Source organism: Globicephala melas, chromosome 2, assembly GCF_963455315.2.
Source record: "Globicephala melas chromosome 2, mGloMel1.2, whole genome shotgun sequence".
In the NCBI taxonomy this organism is placed as follows: Eukaryota; Metazoa; Chordata; class Mammalia; order Artiodactyla; family Delphinidae; genus Globicephala; species Globicephala melas.
Window position 1 is genome coordinate 104,424,747 of NC_083315.2, and position 20,437 is coordinate 104,445,183.

Consider the following 20,437-nt stretch of genomic DNA (forward strand, 5'->3'; position numbering starts at 1 on the left):
CAATGCAGGGGACATGGGTTTGTGCCCCGGTCCGGGAAGATCCCACATGCCGCGGAGCAGCTGGGCCCGTGAGCCATGGCCGCTGAACCTGTGCATCCGGAGCCTGTGCTCCGCGACGGGAGAGGCCACAGCAGTGAGAGGCCCGCAAACCACAAAAAAAAAAAAAAAAGATGGAAGAGCGTCTTCAAGGTCACTTTGGGCTGAGGGAGGATGTGCCGTCAGGGCACCAGAGGTTGCACAGGGTCCTGGGCTCAGGACTCCAGGACAGAGCTGCGACAGGCACTTGAGCTGGGCCTGGGAATACCGAAGGCCCTCCTGAAACTCTCTCAGCCTCCGGAGCTCTGGCTGCTCTGGCGTGGAGAGGGAACTCTGCATGGGGAGCACTGCACATTTCTAAAGCCTCCCCACATTTCTGTTTCTGGGGTTGAGAAGTGCCCCCCTCAACCCCAGAGCTTCTCAGGTGGTCCTCCTTCCAAATCTGGATTCTCCTATGTTGCCACATTGGCACTGGGATAGGGTGAGGGGAGTGGGTGTGGGTTAGGAGGAGGGCATATGGATGCGATAAGGGGGTCCTCGAGAAGAGGGTCATGTTCTCCTGAGGAGGTGTCTCCCTTTTCTGATGGAGCCCATGGTCAGCCTGGCAGGGGGAGCTGGCACTGGGGACGAGGGACTGGAGGGAGCTGGCCGTCAGTGCAGCAGGAATTTTTATTCTAGAGTTGGAAGGGTGGGTGGTGTGTTGGAGGGGGAAGCCCATAACAGATCAGAAATGTGAACGGATGGTTGCCAGACACAGTAGGTGCCTAACGAATGTGCTTGAATGAATAAAATAGGAATCAATGATTTCTTCTCAAGAGATGAAAGTTTATTAAGTTCCAGGCAGTCCCCCCTTCACCCCCTTTTGGCCCAGTGCCATTCTGACCTCTATCCCAGAGGAGATGGAGGGATCCATCCCAGGGGCACGTTAGTCTGGTCCCTGCAGTTTATAGTCACTCATTGTTTTTTGGATCCAGTACAGAAGGCTCGAGACTCTGGTGTAGACATTTGGAGGTGTCCCATTCTCTTCTCCAAAGGAGACGATGCCCTGGGCCATGCCGTTACACACAAGGGGGCCCCCAGAGGCGCCCTGTGGGCAGAGAGAGGAGGGGCTGAGCCGGATCTTCTTCAGGTGTGGTCCTCTGTGCCGCCCCAGGGTGGATGGTCTCTGTTGGGGGCCCTGGCTGATATCAGGGACTGTTGGTCCTGAGGATTCAGCCTGGCCTTGACAATCTCCCCTTCTCCTCTCCAAGGAAGCCTCTGCCTATATGTGGTGGTGGGACAGTCTCCATGCCCCCAGGGAAACAGGACAGAGACTGGATAGGAGAAAAGGCTGGGGACACAGGGATATGATTAGTTCCCACTGCCCTGGACCCTCACAGCTTGGCTGTGCCCAGGGCTTTGCATGGATAACGCTGGGGATCTCACCAAAAAAGAACCCTTCCTCTTTCTTGGGTTCCCTACATATCTGGGTAGTGGTGTTGTAATCTTTGTAGCAAGAGATGCATTCCTCACCCCTTTGGACTTCAAGGTCTACCGCCTGCAGTTTCTCTGCCATGGGATTGTTCATGCCCAGGTGCCCCCAGCCGGCCACACTGCACACCATCCCTGGCTTCACCAGCTCCCTCCTCCAGGGCAGCCTGATGGGGCTCACAGCGGCGGTCAGGTAGGCCTTCCTCCTCAGCTGAAGGCAGAGGAAAGGCATTCTAACCTACTTTTGGCCCACAGAGGCCTCAGGGACAGTTATGGGGTTGCCTTCCTCACTGCCCTGGGACAACTGAAGGGGTCATACCGGAAGGAGGGACAGGAATGAGGTCATGGGGGATTCAAAACCCAGGTATGAAAGTGTGCAAGAACCAGTGTGGCTACGTGCCCTACCTGCAGTAACATGATAGCATTGACCCACTTATTATGATCATAGCCTGGGTGGGGGATGGCTCTTCTCACTAGGATGACCTGCTGGGTCCTCTCCTGCTGGTAGATGTTGTGGTCCCTCAGGGTGACGTTGATTGAGCTGCCCCGAGAGCAGAGAGGGAGGTGGAGTCGCAGGAAATACAGGCCAGGAGCCATGAGGAAAGAGCACAGCTTGGGACAGGGTGGGACTGGAGGGGAGAAAGTTCTAGGTATGGGACCTGGGGCTGAGCTTCTCTGTGCTGCCTGCTTCCTGGCAGCCCGGGCTGGGTGCAAGTTCCTGGAGTCCACTTAGGGTGTTCAGTCCTGCACAGAGCTTGACCGTCTCTAAGGAAAACCAGGAATTTCTCACATCTGCACTCTGGACTCCAGGGTGCAACCTCAGCTTCCTTCCATCCCACCTTTGATCAGTCCCTTCTCTCCACGGGCCACTCGCATTGACCTGTTCCTCTCTCCCCAAAGCTCACCTGTCCTCTGAAGAGCTCTCCTATGTTACTTGGTGGCCCAGGTCTGCAGCCCCTGAGAAGAGGGTTCCCTGTGAGGGGTCTACAGAGGGGTGGGGGCCCAGGTGTTGCTCCTCACCTTCCCCAGCAGTGAGCTGCTGTCAGCATGAAGTCCTCATGCACAAGGAGACCCCCCCAGAGATGAAACTTTTCTCTGAAGCATGGTACTCAAGAAACGCCATGCAGGGATGACAGTGAGGCTTGGCCTCATGGCCCTGATGATTTTGCCTGAAAGAGAGATTGCAGTCTGCCTGCTGTGCTCATGGAGCCAAAGCCTGGAGAGGGGAGATGGGAGCAGATTTGCTGGTCTTTGAGGGAATTTGACCAGAGTTCAGAAAGTTCCTGGAGATGGACCAGAGCCAGGATATGTATGAGTGTAGCACCTGAGCAGGGTTTCTCCAGTGCAGGATGGGACTGGACCTCTGACGGTGGGGACAGTCACTTACCTGCCTCCCCACTGGGGGACAGAAGAAGGGCCAGCAGGAGCATCTCTCCAGGAAGGCTGCCCAGATCTGAGTCGCCGCTGCTTCCTTCTGGTCCTTTAACCCTGGGGGTCCCCTCTGGTGTTGTGACCTTTATCAAGTGAGGTTTCTCTGAAAGTCTCACAGCTCTGTCTGATCAAGTCCTGGGGTCTGAGTGGAGCATGAACTACCAGTCACCACGGAAGGACCCGTAGCTCTCGGCTCAGCGCCACCACAGCAGCAGAAAACAAGAAAGGCAGCTCCAAGTAGGGGTAGTTGGAGATGTTGTATCAGCCAGTAGCTGGTCCCTGAGCCCTAGCAGCCTGGCTCTCAGGACGATAGATTCAAGAATATCTTAATTCTCGTGGTTCTCTTTAGATCACCAGGGTGACTGTGTATTGAGGCCTCTTTTTGTGTGAGACTGTGGGAAACATTGGAGATAACATCTCTTGCTTCTGGTGGAGGAGACAAGCCGTCACGATCAGACAAGGGTGGTGAGATCCTTGGTATGGGATGGACAGAATGGTGTGAGAGTGACGCTGAAGAGGACTTATTCCAGTTATAAAGAACTGAGTGGTTTAAGAACAGCAGCGACATTGCTTTTACCCACGAATCTGCATTTTGGTCAGGGTACAGTGTGGATAGCAGCCCTCTGTTCCCCTTGGTGTCAGGGAGGCTTGAATCCTGGAAGCTGAATCATCTGAAGGCTCACTCACACCCACCCAGTGGTTAGCGCTTGCTGTTCACTGGGCCCGTTGGTTTCTCTTCACGAGGTCGCCTCAAGTAGTCTCAGTTCATGGGATTGTTGGGCTCCCTCACAACACAGTGGTGGGCTTCCCCAGAATGAGCATCTGCTAAAAAAAGAATGAGCCAGGCAGAAGCATCTATTCTACCATATTCCACTAACTGAAGTGATCAAGAGCCCCCACCAGATTAAAAAGGAAGGGTCGTAGACCCCACCTCCCAACGGGAGGGGTGTTGCCGTCATGTAAGGAGAACGTGTGGGATGGGAGACACACAACGGTAGTCGTAGCAAAGCAGAATCTGCCACACTGCTTTAGGGGTCTGGAGGGTTAGTCAGAGCCATTGAAACCACTGATCCGTCTAAGCCTAGGTCAGTGCCTTTGGATAGGTTGGGGTCTGCTCTGTCCAACCCACATGCACTGAGAATGGAAGAAGTTTGCCTGTCCCCAGAGCTACTCTTTTTAATGAATTACTGATACCATGTGAAGTGAGAATGGATGCCAGGGAGCCAAAGCAGAGTACCCACACCACTATCCAGAGAATTGCATTCTGGTGTCTCTGTACCATTTGCTAAACAAATTATCCTGATCGTGTCCCCATAATGGAAAAGAAGGAGAGAGTCATGGAATGGAAAACATTGTTGGTTCTACATATCGTGATCCCAAGTCTCTTAAAAAGCAACAAAACCTTAAAGAAACAAAGCACACTCTCAGTAGGGACTCTGGCAGGGGAGCCACGGTAAATGAGAGCGTGGTGTCCAAGCCAAGCCTGCGTGGGGTGGGAATGTGCCCACTCCAGGAGTCTCTCCTGTGTGGACACACTCCCTACGTGGGCTCGGACACCCTGCACTGGGCAGCCTGGATGAGTAATTAGAATACACGTGAGGCAGGGAGTGGATGCCCAAGTCTGTTGAAGAGGGTGTTCAAACAGGGACTGGCTATTAGGTGGTATCGGAGCTCAAGGGAGATTTAAAGGCCTTCATGGAGTCGGGGCGGTGGAGGGGGGGGAATCTGGCGGGATGTGTCAGAGCAGGATAAATAGGGTGAGGTGGGCATGGGTATGAAGGGGCTGCCTGATGTGGATTGCCAGAGCCTGGGTGGGGGGAGCAGGGGAGGCACTTGGAGAAGATGAGTGAGAGATCTGTTATATAAATCTCCGTGGGGATTAATCAAATAAGTCAACATATTAAGCTAATGAGCCAGGTTTCTCACTGTCTGAGGATTGGACGGTATTGGTGGCATCAATGTTAATTCCCTGGGTTTGATCGTAGGACTGTGGTTATGCAAGAGTGTCCTTGTTTGTAGGGATTACACTCTATAAGGTATTTGAGAAGTTGATGGAGCACCATGTCAGTAACCTTACTCGCAAATGGGTCTGGGAGACAAAAGTTTTTGTATTGCAATGGCAACTTTTCTATAAGCTGGAGATTATTTCAAAATTAAAAGGAAATCTGTACCTTTCATATATACAAATAATAAACACTTTGAAGATATAATTGGGAAGAAAATCTGTTATAGTAGCAGCAAAAAAAGATGAGGGGCTTAGGAAAACCTGAACCAGAATTGTGAAAAACCTATTTGTGCAAAATGTTAAAGAACTTCTGAAAAACACAAAAACAGACTTTAGAAACAGCAAGATATTCTTAGTTCTCACATATGACAGATCTACACCCAAAAGGTACTGATTCTCCCAAAGCTAATATATAAATGTGATTATAAAAATAATATATATGATGTGATTTTTAAAAACCCACCCAATTTTTTCACTTGGTGTTACACAAAGTCTAGATTGTTTCTAAAATTTGTGTAGAAAATAAGCATGAAAGGATCACTAGGGGAATTGTTAAAAAGAAAAAGGAATAGTACGGCAGAGGGTTAGCCTATCAGATCTTAAGAACGCCTATAAAAGTTCTTTCCGAAAAACAGTGTGGTATTGTATCATGAACAGAGAGAGAGTCTAGTGAAACACAATGGAAAAATTCAGAAACATTCACAGGTATATATGGAAATGAAGTTTATAATAAAGTAGCAATTCAAATCATAAGGGAAAAGATGGATTTTTAATAAATGATTTAGGAACAACTGGATAGTCATTTGTTAAGAGATTACGTTGGAGCAGTATCTTACAGAAACCACCAGAATAAAGTCCAAATAGGTAAGATATTTGTATACTGAAATACACAAAATAAAACCACATATTGCCTAGAAATAAACATGGGTAAAGTCCTTTAGAAAGTGAGAGTGGAGAAAGCCTTTCTAGCAATGACTCTAAATTCATACACTTTAAAAGAAAGACTGATAAATAAATTATGATTTGAAAAACTAAATTTTAAAGTTTGTATATCAAAGAAGAGTGTAAGAAAATTCAAATTACATGCAGCAAACTTGTAAAGAATTATTGCAACCTTTGTCACAATTAAGGAGCTAATCTAATATTCAAAGATCTCTAAATCCAGAAGAAACAGACCAAAAACCTGATAGAATGGGCAAAAGACCTGAGCGTTCACAGTAAAATAAATGTAAAAAATAATAAAGAGTCTCAACTTCACTCTTATTCAGATAAATAGAAATAAGAAAAGGAAAAAAGAAAATAATTATTCTACTCTATCTCATCTCTCAGATGGCCAAAAGTTCTAAAGTTAAACAGCATATACCATGCGTAAGGCTTTTTTTTAATTGGTGCTGCAGGATACATCTTTTTTCCCCCCATAAGTTTACTTTCCTCCTATCCATGTCTTTATATATTTATATGTTTCTCATTAAACAGCACAAGGTTGAGTCTTGCATTTTTATCCAGACTAACAATCTGTGTCCTTTGGAGTATTTAATCTAGTTACATTTAATGCAGCTACTGATAGGGTTGGATTGAAGAATATCGTATTGCTATGTGATTTCTATTAATGTGATTTATTCTTTGTTCTTTTGCCCGACTTTTCCTGCTATATTTTGTTGTATCTCATTTTGTCTTCTTTATTGGCTTTTAGTTATATATCTATATATTATTTTAGCTATTACTCTAAGATTACAATATGCCTCCTTCACATATTACAGGCAACCTTGAATTCATGCTATACCACTTCATATGTGAACATTGTAATGATATATTTTCATTTGTCTTCCTTCTCACCCTTTGAGTTCTTTTTGTCATACATTTCACCACTATATGCCGTAAATACTAAAGCATTTTTCGCCTTAAAGTCAATAATCCATGTAAGAAATTGATATAAATACTTTTCCACTTGGTCACTTTTTAAAAATTAGAGTATAGTTGATTTACAATATTATATTAGTTTCAGGTGTCCGTATTTTTACAGTTTATACTGACTATAAAGTTATCATAAAATATTGGCTATACTCCCTGTGTTGTACATTACATCCTTGTATCTTATTTATTTTATACCTAGTGGTTTGTACCTCTTAGTCTCCTTCCTCTATCTTCTTTCTCCCATTACCCTCTCCCCTCTGGTAACCACTAGCTTTTTTCTCTGTATCTATGAGTCTGTTTGTGTTTTATTACATTCGTTCATTTGTTTTATATTTTAGATTCCACGTGTAAGTGAAAATATACAGTATTTATCTTTATCTGATTTATTTCACTAAACATAATACCCTCCAGGTCCATCCATGTTGCTGCAAATGGTAAATTTCATTGTTTATTTTATGGCTGAGTATATTCTATTGTGCTTATATATATGCCACATCTTCTCTATGCATTCATCTGTTGATGGACACTGCGATTGATTCCATAGCTTGGCTTCTGTTAACACTGGTATAACTTTTTGAACTAGTTTTTTGTTTTCTTCAGATATATACGCAGGAGTGGAATTGCTGAATCACATGGTAGTTCTATTTTTAAGTATTTGAGGAACCTCAGTACTGTTTTCTATAGTGGCTATACCAATTTATATTCCCACCAACAGGATACCAGTTTTTTCTTTTCAACACATCCTTGCTAGCATTTGTTATTTCTTGTCTTTTTGACAATAACCATTCTGAGAAGTGTGAGGTGATATCTCACTGTGATTTTGATTTGCATTTACCTGATGATTAGTGATGTTGAACATCTTTTCATGTATCTGTTGGCCATTTGCATGTCTTCTTTGGAAAAATGTCTATTCAGATGACTGCCCATTAAAAACATTTTTTTAATTGAAGTATAGTTGATTTACAATGTTGTGTTAATTTCTGCTGCACCTCAAAGTGATTCAGTTATACATATATATATTCTTTTCATATTCTTTTCCATTATGATTTGTCACAGGATATTGAGTATAGTTCCCTGCACCCTGCCTATTTTTCAATTGGGTTTTTTTTTTTTTTTTGATAATGAGTTGTGTGAGTTCTTTATATATTTTAGATATTAATTGCTTATCAGACATATCACTTGTAAATAGTTTCTCTTATTCAGTAGGTTGCCTTTTGGTTTTGTTGATGGTTTCCTTTGCTGTGCAAAAGCTTTTAAGCTTAATTAGGTCCCATTTGTTTCTTTTTGCTTTTGTTTCCCTTGCCTGAGGAGAAATATCCAAAAAACCCCAATATATTGCTGAGACCTATGCCAAAGAGTGCACTGCCTATGTTTTCTTCTGAGAATTTAATGGTTTAAGGTCTTTAATAAATTTTGAGTTTATTTTTGTATATGGTGTGAGAAAATGTTCTAATTTTACTCTTTCACATGTAGCTGTCCAGTTTTCCTGACACCACTTATTGAAGAGACTTTTCTCCATTGTATCATCTTGCCTTCTTTGTGGTATATTTTTTGACCTTATGTACATGTGTTCATTTCTGGGCTTTCTATTCTGTTCCATTAATCTTTGTGTCTGTTGTTGTGCCAATTTCATACTGTTTTGATTATGGTAGCTTTATGGTACCGTATGAAGTCAGGGAGGATGATACTTCTAGCTTTGTTCTTTTTCCTCAGCATTTCTTTGGCTATTTGGGGTCCTTTATTTTTGCATATGAATTTTAGGATCATTTGTTCTAGCTCTGAAAAATGGCATGGGTATTTTTATAGGGATTGCATTAAATCTGTAGGTTGTTTTGGGTCATATCTCATGTTAATAATATTAATTCTTTCAATCCCTGAACATGTGATATCTTTCCATTTATTTGTTCAACTTCCTTCAATCAACGTTTTATAGTTTTTAGAGTATAGATCTTTCACCTTTTTGAATAAATTTATTCGTAGGTATTTTATTTATTTTGATGGGTTGTAATTGGGATTTTTTTCTTTCTATTTCTGAGAGTTCATTACTAGTATATAAAAAAATAACAGATTTCCATATATTCATCTTGTATCCTGCAACTTTACTGAATTCATTTATTTCTTCTAATATATATATATTTTTGGTGGAGTCGTTTGAGTTTTCTATATATAATATCATGTCATCTGCAAATCCATTCCTATTTGGATGCTTTTATTTCTTTTTCTTGTCTGATTGTTGTGGCTAGGACTTCCAATACTATGTTAAATAGAAATTGTGAGTGTGGGCCTTTTTGTCTTTTTCCTAACCTTAGAGGAAAAGCTTTCAGCTTTTCATCGTTGAATATGATGTTAGCTGTGGGTTTGTCATAAATGGCCTTTATTATGTTGAGACATGTTCGCTTTATACCAACTTTGTTGAAAGTTTTTATCATGAATCGATGTTGAATTTTGTCAAATGCTTTATCTGTATCTATTGAGATGATCATATGATTTTTATTCTTTGTTTTGTTAATGTGGTGTAGGGTTGATTGATTTGCAGATAAGGAACCATCCATCTGTCCCTTGAATAAATCCCACTTGATCTTGGTGTATGATCCTTTTAATGTATTGTTGAAGTTGGTTTGTTAATATTTTATTGAGGATTTTTGCATCTATGTAGGTCAGGGATTTTCTTTTTTTGTATTTCCTTCCTTCCTTCCTTCCTTCTTTCCTTCCTTCCTCTCTCCCTCCCTCCCTCCCTCTCTCCCTTCCTTCTCTCTCTCTCTTTCTTCTTTCTTTCTTTCCCTCTCTCTCTTTCTTTCTTTCCCTCTTTCTTTCTTTCTTTCTCTCTCTTTTTCTTTCTTTCTTTTTTCTTTCTTTCTTTCTTTTTTTCTTTCTTTCTTTCTTTCTTCTTTTGTATTTGTCTGGTTTCAGTATCAGAGTAATGTTATCCTCATGGAATGTTTGTGAGTGTTCCCTCTTCATTATTTTGGAATAGTTGAGGAGGATAGGTGTTAACTCTTTAAATGTTTGGTAGAATTCCTTTGTCAAGCTGTCTGGTTCTGGACTTTCGTTTACTGGGAGATTTTTGATTTCTGAATCAATTTCAATTCTAGTTATAAGCTGTTCAGATGATCTATTTCTTCCTGATTCAGTCTTGGAAGATTGTATGTCTCTAGGAATTCATCCATTTCTTCTAGGTTGTCCCATTTGTTGGCATATAACTTTTTTGCAGTATTCTCTTATGATTGTTTGTATTTCTGTGGTATCAGTTGTAGCTTCACGTATTTCATTTCTTATTTTACTTATTTGGGTTCTCTCCCTTTTTTTCTTATAAAAAAAAGAAAAAAACATGGGCAGTTTTCAGTATGCTACCTTGGTGTGGGGACTGGGAGCAAGTCTGTGCACTCTTCATGAGTGGAGTCTAGGGAGAGCCCTCCAGTAAGCCCAATGATTTTTAAACCAGCTAATGGGTCTCACCTTTTCAGTGTCAGACCCCAGGGCTGGGGTGCCTAATATGAAGCTCAAACCCCCTTCTTCACAGTGAGGATCCCTGAGTCTGTGACATCCCCTCATTTTATGGGTCATCACTAGGGATAATGGTCTTGCCTAGATATCATCCCCTCCTCTTCCCAGACTCCCTGTGTGTGTGTATGTGTGCTTTAATAGCCTTGGTTGTAGAAGAGCTATTCTGCTAGTCTTCCAGTTATTCTCAGCAAGAGTTGCTCTATATGTAGTTGTAGTTTTGATGTGTTCTTGGGGGCAGGTGAGCTCGGGGTCTTCCTACTTCACCATCTTGAGTCCATATTTTACACTTTTATTTTTGTTTTTCCCTTCCTGCTTGCAAATGGGGGAATCATCTCCCTTCAGCTTGAAGACTTCTTTTAGTATTTCTTACAGTGCAGGTCTGATGGCAACAAATTCTCTTACCTTTGTTTTTCTGAAAATGTCTTTATTTTGTCTTCATTTTTGAACAATATTTTCACTGGACATAGAATTCTAGGTTGAATTCCAGAAATAGGTTGCTATTTTTTTCTTTCAATCATTTAAAAATGTTATTTCCCTGCCTTCTGACTTCCATTATTTCTCACAAGAAGCTTGTTGTGATTCTTGTTTCCCCTAAAGTAATGTAAGCTCTTTTCCCCTCTGCCTATGGTCAACTGTTTCTCTTTATCTTTGATTTTCATTAATTTGACTATTACATGCTTAGATGTGATTTTCTTTGTCTTACTTGATTAACACAGGTTCATTGAGCCTCTTGACTCTGAATAAGAAATGTAGTCTAGCAATATGCCTCTGGAAAGTAAGGAAACTTTTGTTGAATTTTTTTCATAGTGAAATGTGTTTGTTGGCCAAAAGGGTATTGTGTGGGATACCAAGACAGGAAATAAACCCTGGAAGTTCTGCAAGTCCACAGTGAGTGCTATTGGCAGAAGTATGGTCATGGGCAGGGAAGGCAGAGCCATCCCTGTTCCAATGCACATTCCCAAGAGAAATTAGCAAGAACTTGCATCCCTTTAGGTCTCTCGCCCCAGAGCTGGCTTGGCAGTTCTCTCTCCAACCACACTGGGACCTGAGTCTTCTTGTGGGTCTGGAGGGCAGGAGGGGTGATGGGAGAGGGTCTTGGTGAGTAGAGGCATTTCGTTAGAGGTCATTGCAGAGATGCTTTACTGCATTTCATTTTTTATTTCCATTACAGAGATCTTGCTTAAGCAAGGCAAGAATTTTTTCCTTGAAGGTGGGGGACAGAGGATACTTCTAAGGACAAGAAGATTTGAAGGAATCAGCATGTTTCAGGTACTTACCTGCCTCCATCCAAGTATGCCCATGAGCAGACAGACCAGCTCACCAGGAAGGTGTTTTGAATACTTGTCAGAGAATGGCTGCCACGGGGGCCCAGAGGCTTGCTCTCTGGGGAGGTAAGTGTCTGAGCAGAGGCTCATGTCTTGTCCAGGGATGCCAGGAAGTCATCACAAAGGCAGGGGTTAGAAAACATGGAAGGCCTCTTGCTGGCTTGGCTGTCAGGGAGCCTGGCTCAGTCCAGGCTCTGTCCTAACCCTATGGTGCCTCCCATCGGTCACTATAGCCTCCTGGGACTTTGTCTCCCTCATCTCTCAAAGGAGAATGAGGGTCTGCAACAAAGATTCTTAAACCTGTTTTAAATCATAAAACCATTTCCTCAAAATAAATGTAATACTTGAGCTGAACATGTATGTGGCTGGGCAACTTTTTAAAATGCTGTGTTTTTTTGTTTCTATATTTTCCTTTTCGTCTTTTTCAATCAAGGAGCCAGGTCCTTAGTATGTCTTAGGGTTTTTTTCAGCTCTAAATCAGAAGCTGTGTGACATCACTGCTCTTCCTTTGTAAAAGTGCCCAGGTCATTAGGAGATTACGCTGCTGCATGCTTTGCGCACAAAAATGGGAAACGGCGTGCTTTTGAGGGTTACGTGATCCCAGGGTATTGACCCCATGGCGTAGAGGAGCGTGGTGTGTTTTGGGGGCAGGATGACACCTGCACAGAGCTGGAACTCACACTCAGCTCCCAGGCAGTGCTGCATAGCAGTGCAAGACCTTGGGTAGATGGCTGCTAGGAGTGTCTGGCGAGGTGAGCCCAGCACAGGGAGATCCTTGCTCAGCAAAAAATCATATACTCTACATGTGGCCTCCAAGCCTTTCCTTCCTAAGTCTGAAAAGTCTAGGTCGTCTTGGACTGTATGGATGCAGCAGCAACCGTGATGGCCTAAAGAGCAGAGACGCTTCTCCATTTGTCCAGACCACATGGGCCTCCCTGATTCCAGGTTCATCTGCACAGGCAGGAGCTTGCAGTCATGACAGGGATCATGTTTTTGGTCCATCCAACAGGATGAGCGTGTAGACTCAGATTCTGATTGCCTTCAAACAAATACTTCATATAGGTTTTCCTACCACCTGAATGTGTGCAATGACATTCCTACCTGCTACTTTTCGAGTAAAAGAAATAAGGTTGCCCTTGTTCCTTCTTCCTCCCTCCCTGCTACCTTCTCCCCTAGGGGACAAGGATGCTCCCATGAGCAGAGCGGGATCTTCACATCTAGAAAACAAATGACTCGTTCTAGAGTCACATGTAATAGCACTTCTACAGAGGGTAACCAGCAATAATAAACACAAATGCTTTATCCCTGTGGACTTCCCACAGGGATAAAGAGATCTAGGCCCCTCAGGTGGAATCATGTGAAGGTGGGAAGGGAGAGAAAAGATTCAGATGAAAGTCAACACTGTCAGTTCCACCCGCGCTCAGATGATAGAACCTGTGTTACCGAGTCCACGCGCGCTCTGCTTGCTGCGTGATGGGCCAGTAAATCAGAGGCGAGGTATCGAGGCAAGGGATAGGGCTTTATTCTCAAAGCCGGCAGACCGAGAAGACGGCCGACTGAAGTCTCAAAACTAACCATCTGGTCTTGGTTTGGATGCCAATTTCTTTTACAGAAGAGAGATGGGAGAGGAGATGAGGAAGTAAGGTAAAAAGGCCATAAGATTGGCAACTGTCCCCTGGAATGGCCAGCCTTCGGGAAGGGACGTGCTAATTTCTTCCCTCGGGGAGGGGATGTGATAATTTCTTCTTTCTTTTTTTAAAAAATAAATTTATTATTTATTTATTTATTTTCATTCATTCGTTCGTTTTTGACTGCCTTGGGTCTTCGTTGCTGTGCGCAGGCTTTCTCTAGTTGCGGCGAACAGGGGATATTCTTCGTCGTGGTGCACGGGCTTCTCATTGCGGTGGCTTCTCTTGTTGTGGAGCATGGGCTCTAGGTGCACGGGCTTCAGTAGTTGTGGCACGTGGGCTCAGTAGTTGTGGCTTGCAGGCTCTAGAGCGCAGGCTTAGTAGTTGTGGTGCACGGGCTTAGTTGCTCCACGGCATGTGGGATCTTCCTGGACCAGGGCTCGAACCCGTGTCTCCTGCATTGGCAGGCGGATTCTTAACCACTGTGCTGCCAGGGAAGTCCAATTTCTTCTTTCTTGCAGCCATCCAAAGGTGGACAGGGTCAGGATGTTTCCCTGAACAAAGGCACTTTCGTTTAACATTCAGGCAGAGAGGCAGGGTTCCCTGAGGCAGGCCATTGTGTATAGACAGTATCCTTTTAGTGAACAAAAGCAACGGAAAGCAAAGGTTAAAGTAAAAGAAACAGATCCAACATGTAGTCAGATTTGGCTCCTCACTGTTACACCTATCTTATGTCCACCGTACAACCCCAATGTCTGGCACTTAGTAGGTGCTCAATCAGTGCGTGTGTTGATTGGTGAAAAACATTGTGCTTTTCAGTCCTGCTAAAGACAGGAGTCCTTTCTAACTCAAAAGGTCCCAGGTGACCAGCAGGGAATCTCGGCCTAGAGGCCAGCAGTGACTAAAGGGACAGGCTGAAAGGGACTCAGGCTACTGAGTGACCACGTGGCCAGTGGACCCTGAACACATGGCGGGCATTGGGCTGCATGTGGGAACTGAGCTGGCCCTGACCAGGAGAGAGATGGGGCCAAGAGTTCTGGAGAGACATCCCTCATGGGCCCTGCCTGGTGCCAGCACAGGCCTGGTCCCTCTGATACCCCTCTCTGCCAGGGCATGAGCTGGGATGGCATCTCAGTGGTGATGCCCTGCTGGAACCCTAGGGTGCTCAGGGTGTCCTGGGTGGGAAGGCTATGAGGAAGGGGTCAGCTCAGATCAGTGTGGTCTGGAGGGGACAGGAGTCGGTGGACTCTGAGAACTCATGGTGGTGAGCAGGGATGGACAAGAGGCAGCCTGGGGACTGGAGGCAGAGCTGGTCCGTGAGCTCCAAGGAGGGCTGGGGGGACACTCAGCCTAGGTGAGAATGAGGAGCTTCTCACGAGACCCACCCCTCCTTTGCGCCGGCCTCCCTGGCTGTGGGAGAGAAACGTCTGCTCAGGAAGGCGCCTCCCCTCCCCAGTGGTGGGGCTCTGTCCCGGAGCTGCAGCCCCAGGCTGTGCCTGCTTGGTGTCCAGGACCCATGGTGTGATCCCCTCCTCTCTGCCATGTAACACAGGGCCAGGAGCCAAGAAGCTCACCCTGAGCCCCAGGACCAGAGAGGTTCATGTTTTCTCCTGACGGTGCTCAGCGGCAGCCCTGGAAGGAGGGCAGGCCCTGAAAGACAGGCGTGGGTATGCAGGACCTGGGTAACAGCTTTGCATGGGGTTTATGGGAAGAGATGGTGGGAGGGGGAAGAGGTGGAAGCAGAAAACTGCAAAATTTGGTCGTTGGCTTTCGAAACATAGAGTGGGTGCCTATGAAGAAGGGTCAGTGAGTAAACGAGAAGCCAACCCTTCCCGCTCAGCTGAGAGACATTTATTCAGCTGCTGATACCCCCAGCCCCCCAGTGTAATTCTGGATCAGCTCCAGGGAAGAAGGTCTTGTTCTGCAGTCAGAGGCTTTTCATGGTTTTCTTTATCCAGGGCAGGAAACTTGAGACTTTGGTGCAGGCCCGTGGAGGTGACCCATTTTTCTGTCCATAGGAGACAATGCCCTGGGCCACATTGTTACACACCAGAGGGCCCCCGGAGTCCCCCTGAGGACAGAGAAGGGGAAGCACTGAGCCAGGTCTCCTCCTGGTCCTGCCTCCCTGCCGTCCCAAGCCCCCTCTCGGGGGAGGCCACCTTGTATGGCCTCCAGGTAGGAGGTCAGAGGGCAGGGCAGGCCCCCGTGGTCCCCTCGGCTGCCAAGCCCTGACCCTGGACATTGTCACTGCTTCACTTCACCAGGTGGCAGCACCCTCTCCTCCCCCGGGTCTCAGATCCTTTCTCTATCAAGACGCTGTGGGACTGTGGGCTCCAAGCTGCTGTTCAAGGACATGGAAGCAGGTTGGTGGGCTGACACTCAACAGGGAGGATGAGCTCATTAAGCCAGGTGGGTTCCAGTTCTGAGGAGGCACCTGCTTTTAACTACCACACACTCAGGAAGCCCAGTTTTCTAACACCTGTGCCTCCGTGTGTTGCAAATTCCCGCTCTGAAGGAGCACCAGGTTTAGATTCCCCATAGGTCTTTTGTAGACTTGCAGGGGCCCTAGGCACTCCCAGCTCTGGTTGTTCCCCCTTCTCTTCCTGGAGAGAAAGGTCCCAGCTTAGAGGGTGGGGCAGTTCCCACACTGCTTGGGTCCCCGGGTCCCAGATCTTCTACAAACACGTGTCTCCCCAGAGCCAGGCAAGGTAGGTGGTCATTCTCACCTTAAAGGAAGCTTTGTTTTCCTTCGGGTCCCCCACACACAGCTGAATGGCATTGTTGTAATAATTGTGTAAGTAGAGTTCACACTTTTGATCCTTCTGTATGGTCAGCTTTACCTCCTGCAGTGTGTCTGAGTACGTGCCCAGAGCGACCTGCCCCCAGCCGGCTACACTGCACACCCGTCCTGGCTTCACCCGGGCCTTGCCCCTGGGCAGGCTGAGGGGTCTCACGGCTGCAGTCTGCTTGACCTTTCTCTCCAGCTGATGGGAAGAGGCAAGAGAGCCCAGCTCAGCCAGTGGTCCCCGGGCCTGGACATGGCAATGATGCTGCAGTGTCTTCCCTCTCACCTGAGCCACAGGGACTGGTCAGGCAGCCAGATGGGAGGGAGGAAAGGGATGCGTGGCAGTGGGAGGGGAAATGATCTGTTTCCAGGAGGGCAGGAGAAGCAAGGAGGTTTACCTTTAGTAACATGATGTCATTGGAGTAGTTCTTTTCATTATAGCCTGGGTGGGGGATGGCTCTTCTCACCGGGATGACCTGCTGGGTCCTCTCCCGATCCTTGATGTTGTGGGCCCCCAGGGTGACGTTGACTGAGCTGCACAGACAGCAAAGCAGGAGGTGGAGTCACAGGAGATACAGCCCAGGAGCTGAAGGGCAGGTGACACCAGGGCCGGGCTGCAGCTGAGGGGAAATGCAGGCAACAGGAGGGCCCCGGGGGCTGGACTGTCTGTGCCCTCTGTTTGTTGGCAGCCAAGGTCGGATTCTGGAGCCATTGGTAAGGGCACAGTGGTTCCCAAGTGTCAGCCCCAGGAAAACATGTGAAAGTGCATTAGTTTGTATTCTGATACCAAGGCATGCCCTATCTCTAGTCTCTCTTACTTCAGCAATGCCTCTGACACTGACCTGCCCCTCCCCGCTGCCCTCTTTCTCACCCTCTCAGGAGCCCTCCCAGCTCATGTGTTCCTAGGAGGCTGGTTGCTTCCAGAGAAAAAGGCAGGGCTCCCTGTCAGGGGTTTTCGGGAGGGTGTGGGCTACTTCCGGCTCCTCACCTTCCCCAGCAGTGAGCGGCTGTCAGCACAAAGTCCTCTCGAATCAGGAACCCACCGCACCTTTTTTGATCATCCTGGTCCCAGATCTGAAGAAATGCCATGTAGGGGCGGGAGTGGGGCTTGACCTCATGGCCCCCGATGATCTCCCCTGAAGGAAAAGACTGTTCTGCTTGTGTGCAACCACTGACTGCACCTGGCAGGCATCGGCTTGATGCTCAGAACTGCTGGGCACTGCAGGTCCAGCCTGGCCTGAGGCTGGCAGTGTGAGGGGCCTCAAATCCTCTTCTAGAAAAGGGAAGAGCAGCAGTCCGGGTCTGTGAAACTGTCTTCCACACATAGTTGGAGGTGAGCATACCTGTCTTAGGTACAGCAAAGTCCTAGAGGCTTCTGAACATTCCTCTCCCGACTATGCTTTGTTTTAATGAGTTTCTAAGGGCCCTGTCATCCCGTGATGTCTAGGGTAGCCTAGCTTTCCAGTGCTCAGGGCTTTAGAGGAGGGATCTAGATGTCATCATAGCCTATTTCCCAGGGCCTGACATACAGTAAGTGCCCAATAAGTATTCGTTGGCTACATGAAGGAATGACCACACCCCTGTCCACCCCCCACCGACACACACACAAAATGGGCCTCTGGAAGGGGGTTGTTGGTAGGGCCAATGCTGGTGGGATTCTGGAAAGGAGAGAAGTTCTGGTCTGCCCAACAGTGGCTTCATCCTTGAAAGAGGGGAGCCAGTAATGGCTTAGGAAGAAAAGCAGATTAAAGACCTAAATGTAAGGCCAGAAACTATCAAACTCTTAGAGGAAAACATTGGCAGAACACTACGACATAAATCGCCCTAAGATCCTTTTTGACCCACCTCCTAGAGAAATGGAAATAAAAATAAACAAATGGGACCTACTGAAACTTAAAAGCTTCTGCACAGCAAAGGAAACCATAAACAAGACCAAAAGACAACCCTCAGAGTGGGAGAAAATATTTGCAAATGAAGCAACTGACAAAGGATTAATCTCTAAAATTTATAAGCAGCTCATGCAGCTCAATAACAAAAAAGCAAACAACCCAATCCAAAAATGGGCAGAAGACCTAAACAGACATTTCTCCAAAGAAAATATACAGATTGTCAACAAACATGTGAAAGAATGCTCAACATCATTAATTATTAGAGAAATGCAAATCAAAACTACAATGAGATATCATCTCACACCGGTCAGAATGGCCATCATCAAAAAATCTAAAAACAATAAATGCTGGAGAGGGTGTGGAGAAAAGGGAACCCTCTTGCACTGTTGGTGGGAATGTAAATTGATACAGCCACTATGGAGAACAGTATGGAGGTTCCTTAAAAAACTACAAATAGAATTACCATATGACCCAGCAATCCCACTACTGGGCATATACCCTGAGAAAACCATAATTCAAAAAGAGTCATGGGGCTTCCCTGGTGGCACAGTGGTTGAGAGTCCACCTGCCGATGCAGGGGACACAGGTTCGTGCCCTGGTCTGGGAAGATCCCACATGCCACGGAGCAGCCCGTGAGCCATGGCCGCTGAGCCTGCACGTCCGGAGCCTGTGCTCTGCAACGGGAGAAGCCACAACAGTGAGAGGCCTGTGTACCGCAAAAAAAAAAACAAAAAAAAAGAGTCGTGTACCAAAATGTTCATTGCAGCACTATTTACAATAGCCAGGACATGGAAGCAACCTAAGTGTCCATCAACAGATGAATGGATAAAGAAGATGTGGCACATATATACAATGGAATATTACTCAGCCATAAAAAGAAATGAAATTGAGTTATTTGTAGTGAGGTGCATGGACCTAGAGTCTGTCATACAGAGTGAAGTAAGTCAGAAAGAGAAAAACAAATACCGTATGCTAACACATATATATGAAATCTAAGAAAAAAAAAAAAGGGGTCATGAAGAACCTAGGGGTAAGACGGGAATAAAGACACAGACCTACTAGAGAATGGACTTGAGGACACAGGGAGGGGGAAGGGTAAGCTGTGACAAAGTGAGAGAGTGGCATGGACATATATACACTACCAAATGTAAAATAGATAGCTAGTGGGAAGCAGCTGCATAGCACAGGGAGATCAGCTTGGTGCTTTCTGACCACCTAGAGGGGTGGGATGGGGGGGTGGGATAGGGAGGGTGGGAGGGAGGGAGACGCAAGAGGGAAGAGATATGGGAACATATGTATATGTATAACTGATTCACTTTGTTATAAAGCAGAAACTGACACACCATTGTAAAGCAATTATACTCCAATAAAGATGTTAAAAAAAAAAAAAAAGAAGAGGAAAGCAGAGGTGGGGAAAGGGACTGAGGAGCCTGGGGACTGAGCAAAGGCAACAGCACCAACTCCGAGGTCTGCTGAGCAGTTGCTGAGGGAGCACCTGTCTCATCCTAGATGCAGAAGCCAGGCCCACTCTGCCGTCTTCAGGGGAATTGATTATCTTCTCTTTTCCAGTTTCCGACCCTCTGCCATCACTTCTAGGAAAGTTCGATTTTCCACACAGCAAATGTAGGGCTGGAGGAGGGGATAGTACCCACTGGCTTTTCTTGAGAACAACCTTTGCTCTGTCACTCCTGCTGGAGGCGTATCCAGCATCATACTTGGGGGTATGAGATGGGACGGGAGCTGGTGTTCAGAATGTTTCCAGTGGATAGAGGGATCAGGGGTGTGCAGAAGGGGCAGGTGATCGGTGCCAACTGGGGTAAGAGGTTGGGCCTCTGAGGGTGGGGATGGTCACTCACCAGCTTTTGCCCTGGGGGGCAGTGAAAAGGCCAACAGGAGCAGGAACAGGAGTGGCTGCATCTTCCCAGGAAGGCTGCCCAGGTCGGAGCTGCTGGTGTTTCCTCCTTGCTCTCTTTTTAGCCCCCCCAGGAGAGGAAGGAGGTGCAAGTGGGCTCAGTGACCTCTTGTTCCCCTCTGGTTTTGTGGTGCTTCATCCTAGAAGGCTTTCTACGGAAGCTGCCTCGCCCCCACTCCGTCTACCTGACGACGTTCTCTGGGTGGTTGTGTGAGAAACATGTAGTGACCACATGGGTACCCACAGATGATGACTCAGAGCAGACCACTTGTTCCAGCCTAGAGCAGGAACCCAAGAATACAGGGCGGGGACTGTAGGATGTGGTATCGCCCAGTAGAGGTCCTGGAGCCCAGAAACCTGAGTCATCAGTGGTTGAACCACCAAGGCCTCATTTCCATGCTGCTGAGTCCACAGGATGACTTCTTTAGCTGATGCGAGTTTAGGCTCTTCTCTATGCTATGATCAAACATACTGCACATGTGTCTCCTTCCCTTAGAGAGCTGACTGTCTGGTGGAAGAGAAAGAAACATCTGTGACC

The 20,437-nt window shown here is 46.4% G+C and overlaps 2 protein-coding genes across 4 annotated transcripts; both read right to left on the reverse strand.

Moving 5' to 3' along the window:
- Positions 1 to 961: 961 nt before the first annotated feature.
- On the reverse strand, positions 962 to 9,285 carry LOC115852063 (mast cell protease 3-like). The gene is given in 7 exon segments (XM_070045037.1): positions 962 to 1,123; positions 1,462 to 1,495; positions 1,497 to 1,717; positions 1,912 to 2,047; positions 2,527 to 2,582; positions 2,585 to 2,675; positions 9,161 to 9,285. Coding segments are annotated over 7 exon segments (825 nt in total).
- A 5,955-nt stretch (positions 9,286 to 15,240) lies between these two features.
- On the reverse strand, positions 15,241 to 19,965 carry LOC115852175 (granzyme B-like). Of its 3 annotated transcripts, none has more exons than XM_060293601.2 (5): positions 19,844 to 19,965; positions 17,087 to 17,234; positions 16,497 to 16,632; positions 16,232 to 16,297; positions 15,241 to 15,384 (listed from the first exon to the last, which is right to left on the reverse strand). In XM_060293601.2, the coding sequence occupies exons 1-5, from the start codon at positions 19,902 to 19,904 to the stop codon at positions 15,241 to 15,243; spliced, it is 555 nt and encodes a 184-aa protein (XP_060149584.1). In that variant the 5' UTR covers positions 19,905 to 19,965. The 3 variants fall into 3 exon arrangements, with proteins under 3 accessions (XP_060149584.1, XP_030710554.1, XP_060149585.1); XM_030854694.3 differs by having other exon boundaries at positions 16,040 to 16,297; XM_060293602.2 differs by lacking the exon at positions 16,232 to 16,297.
- Between the last annotated feature and the right edge of the window lie 472 nt (positions 19,966 to 20,437).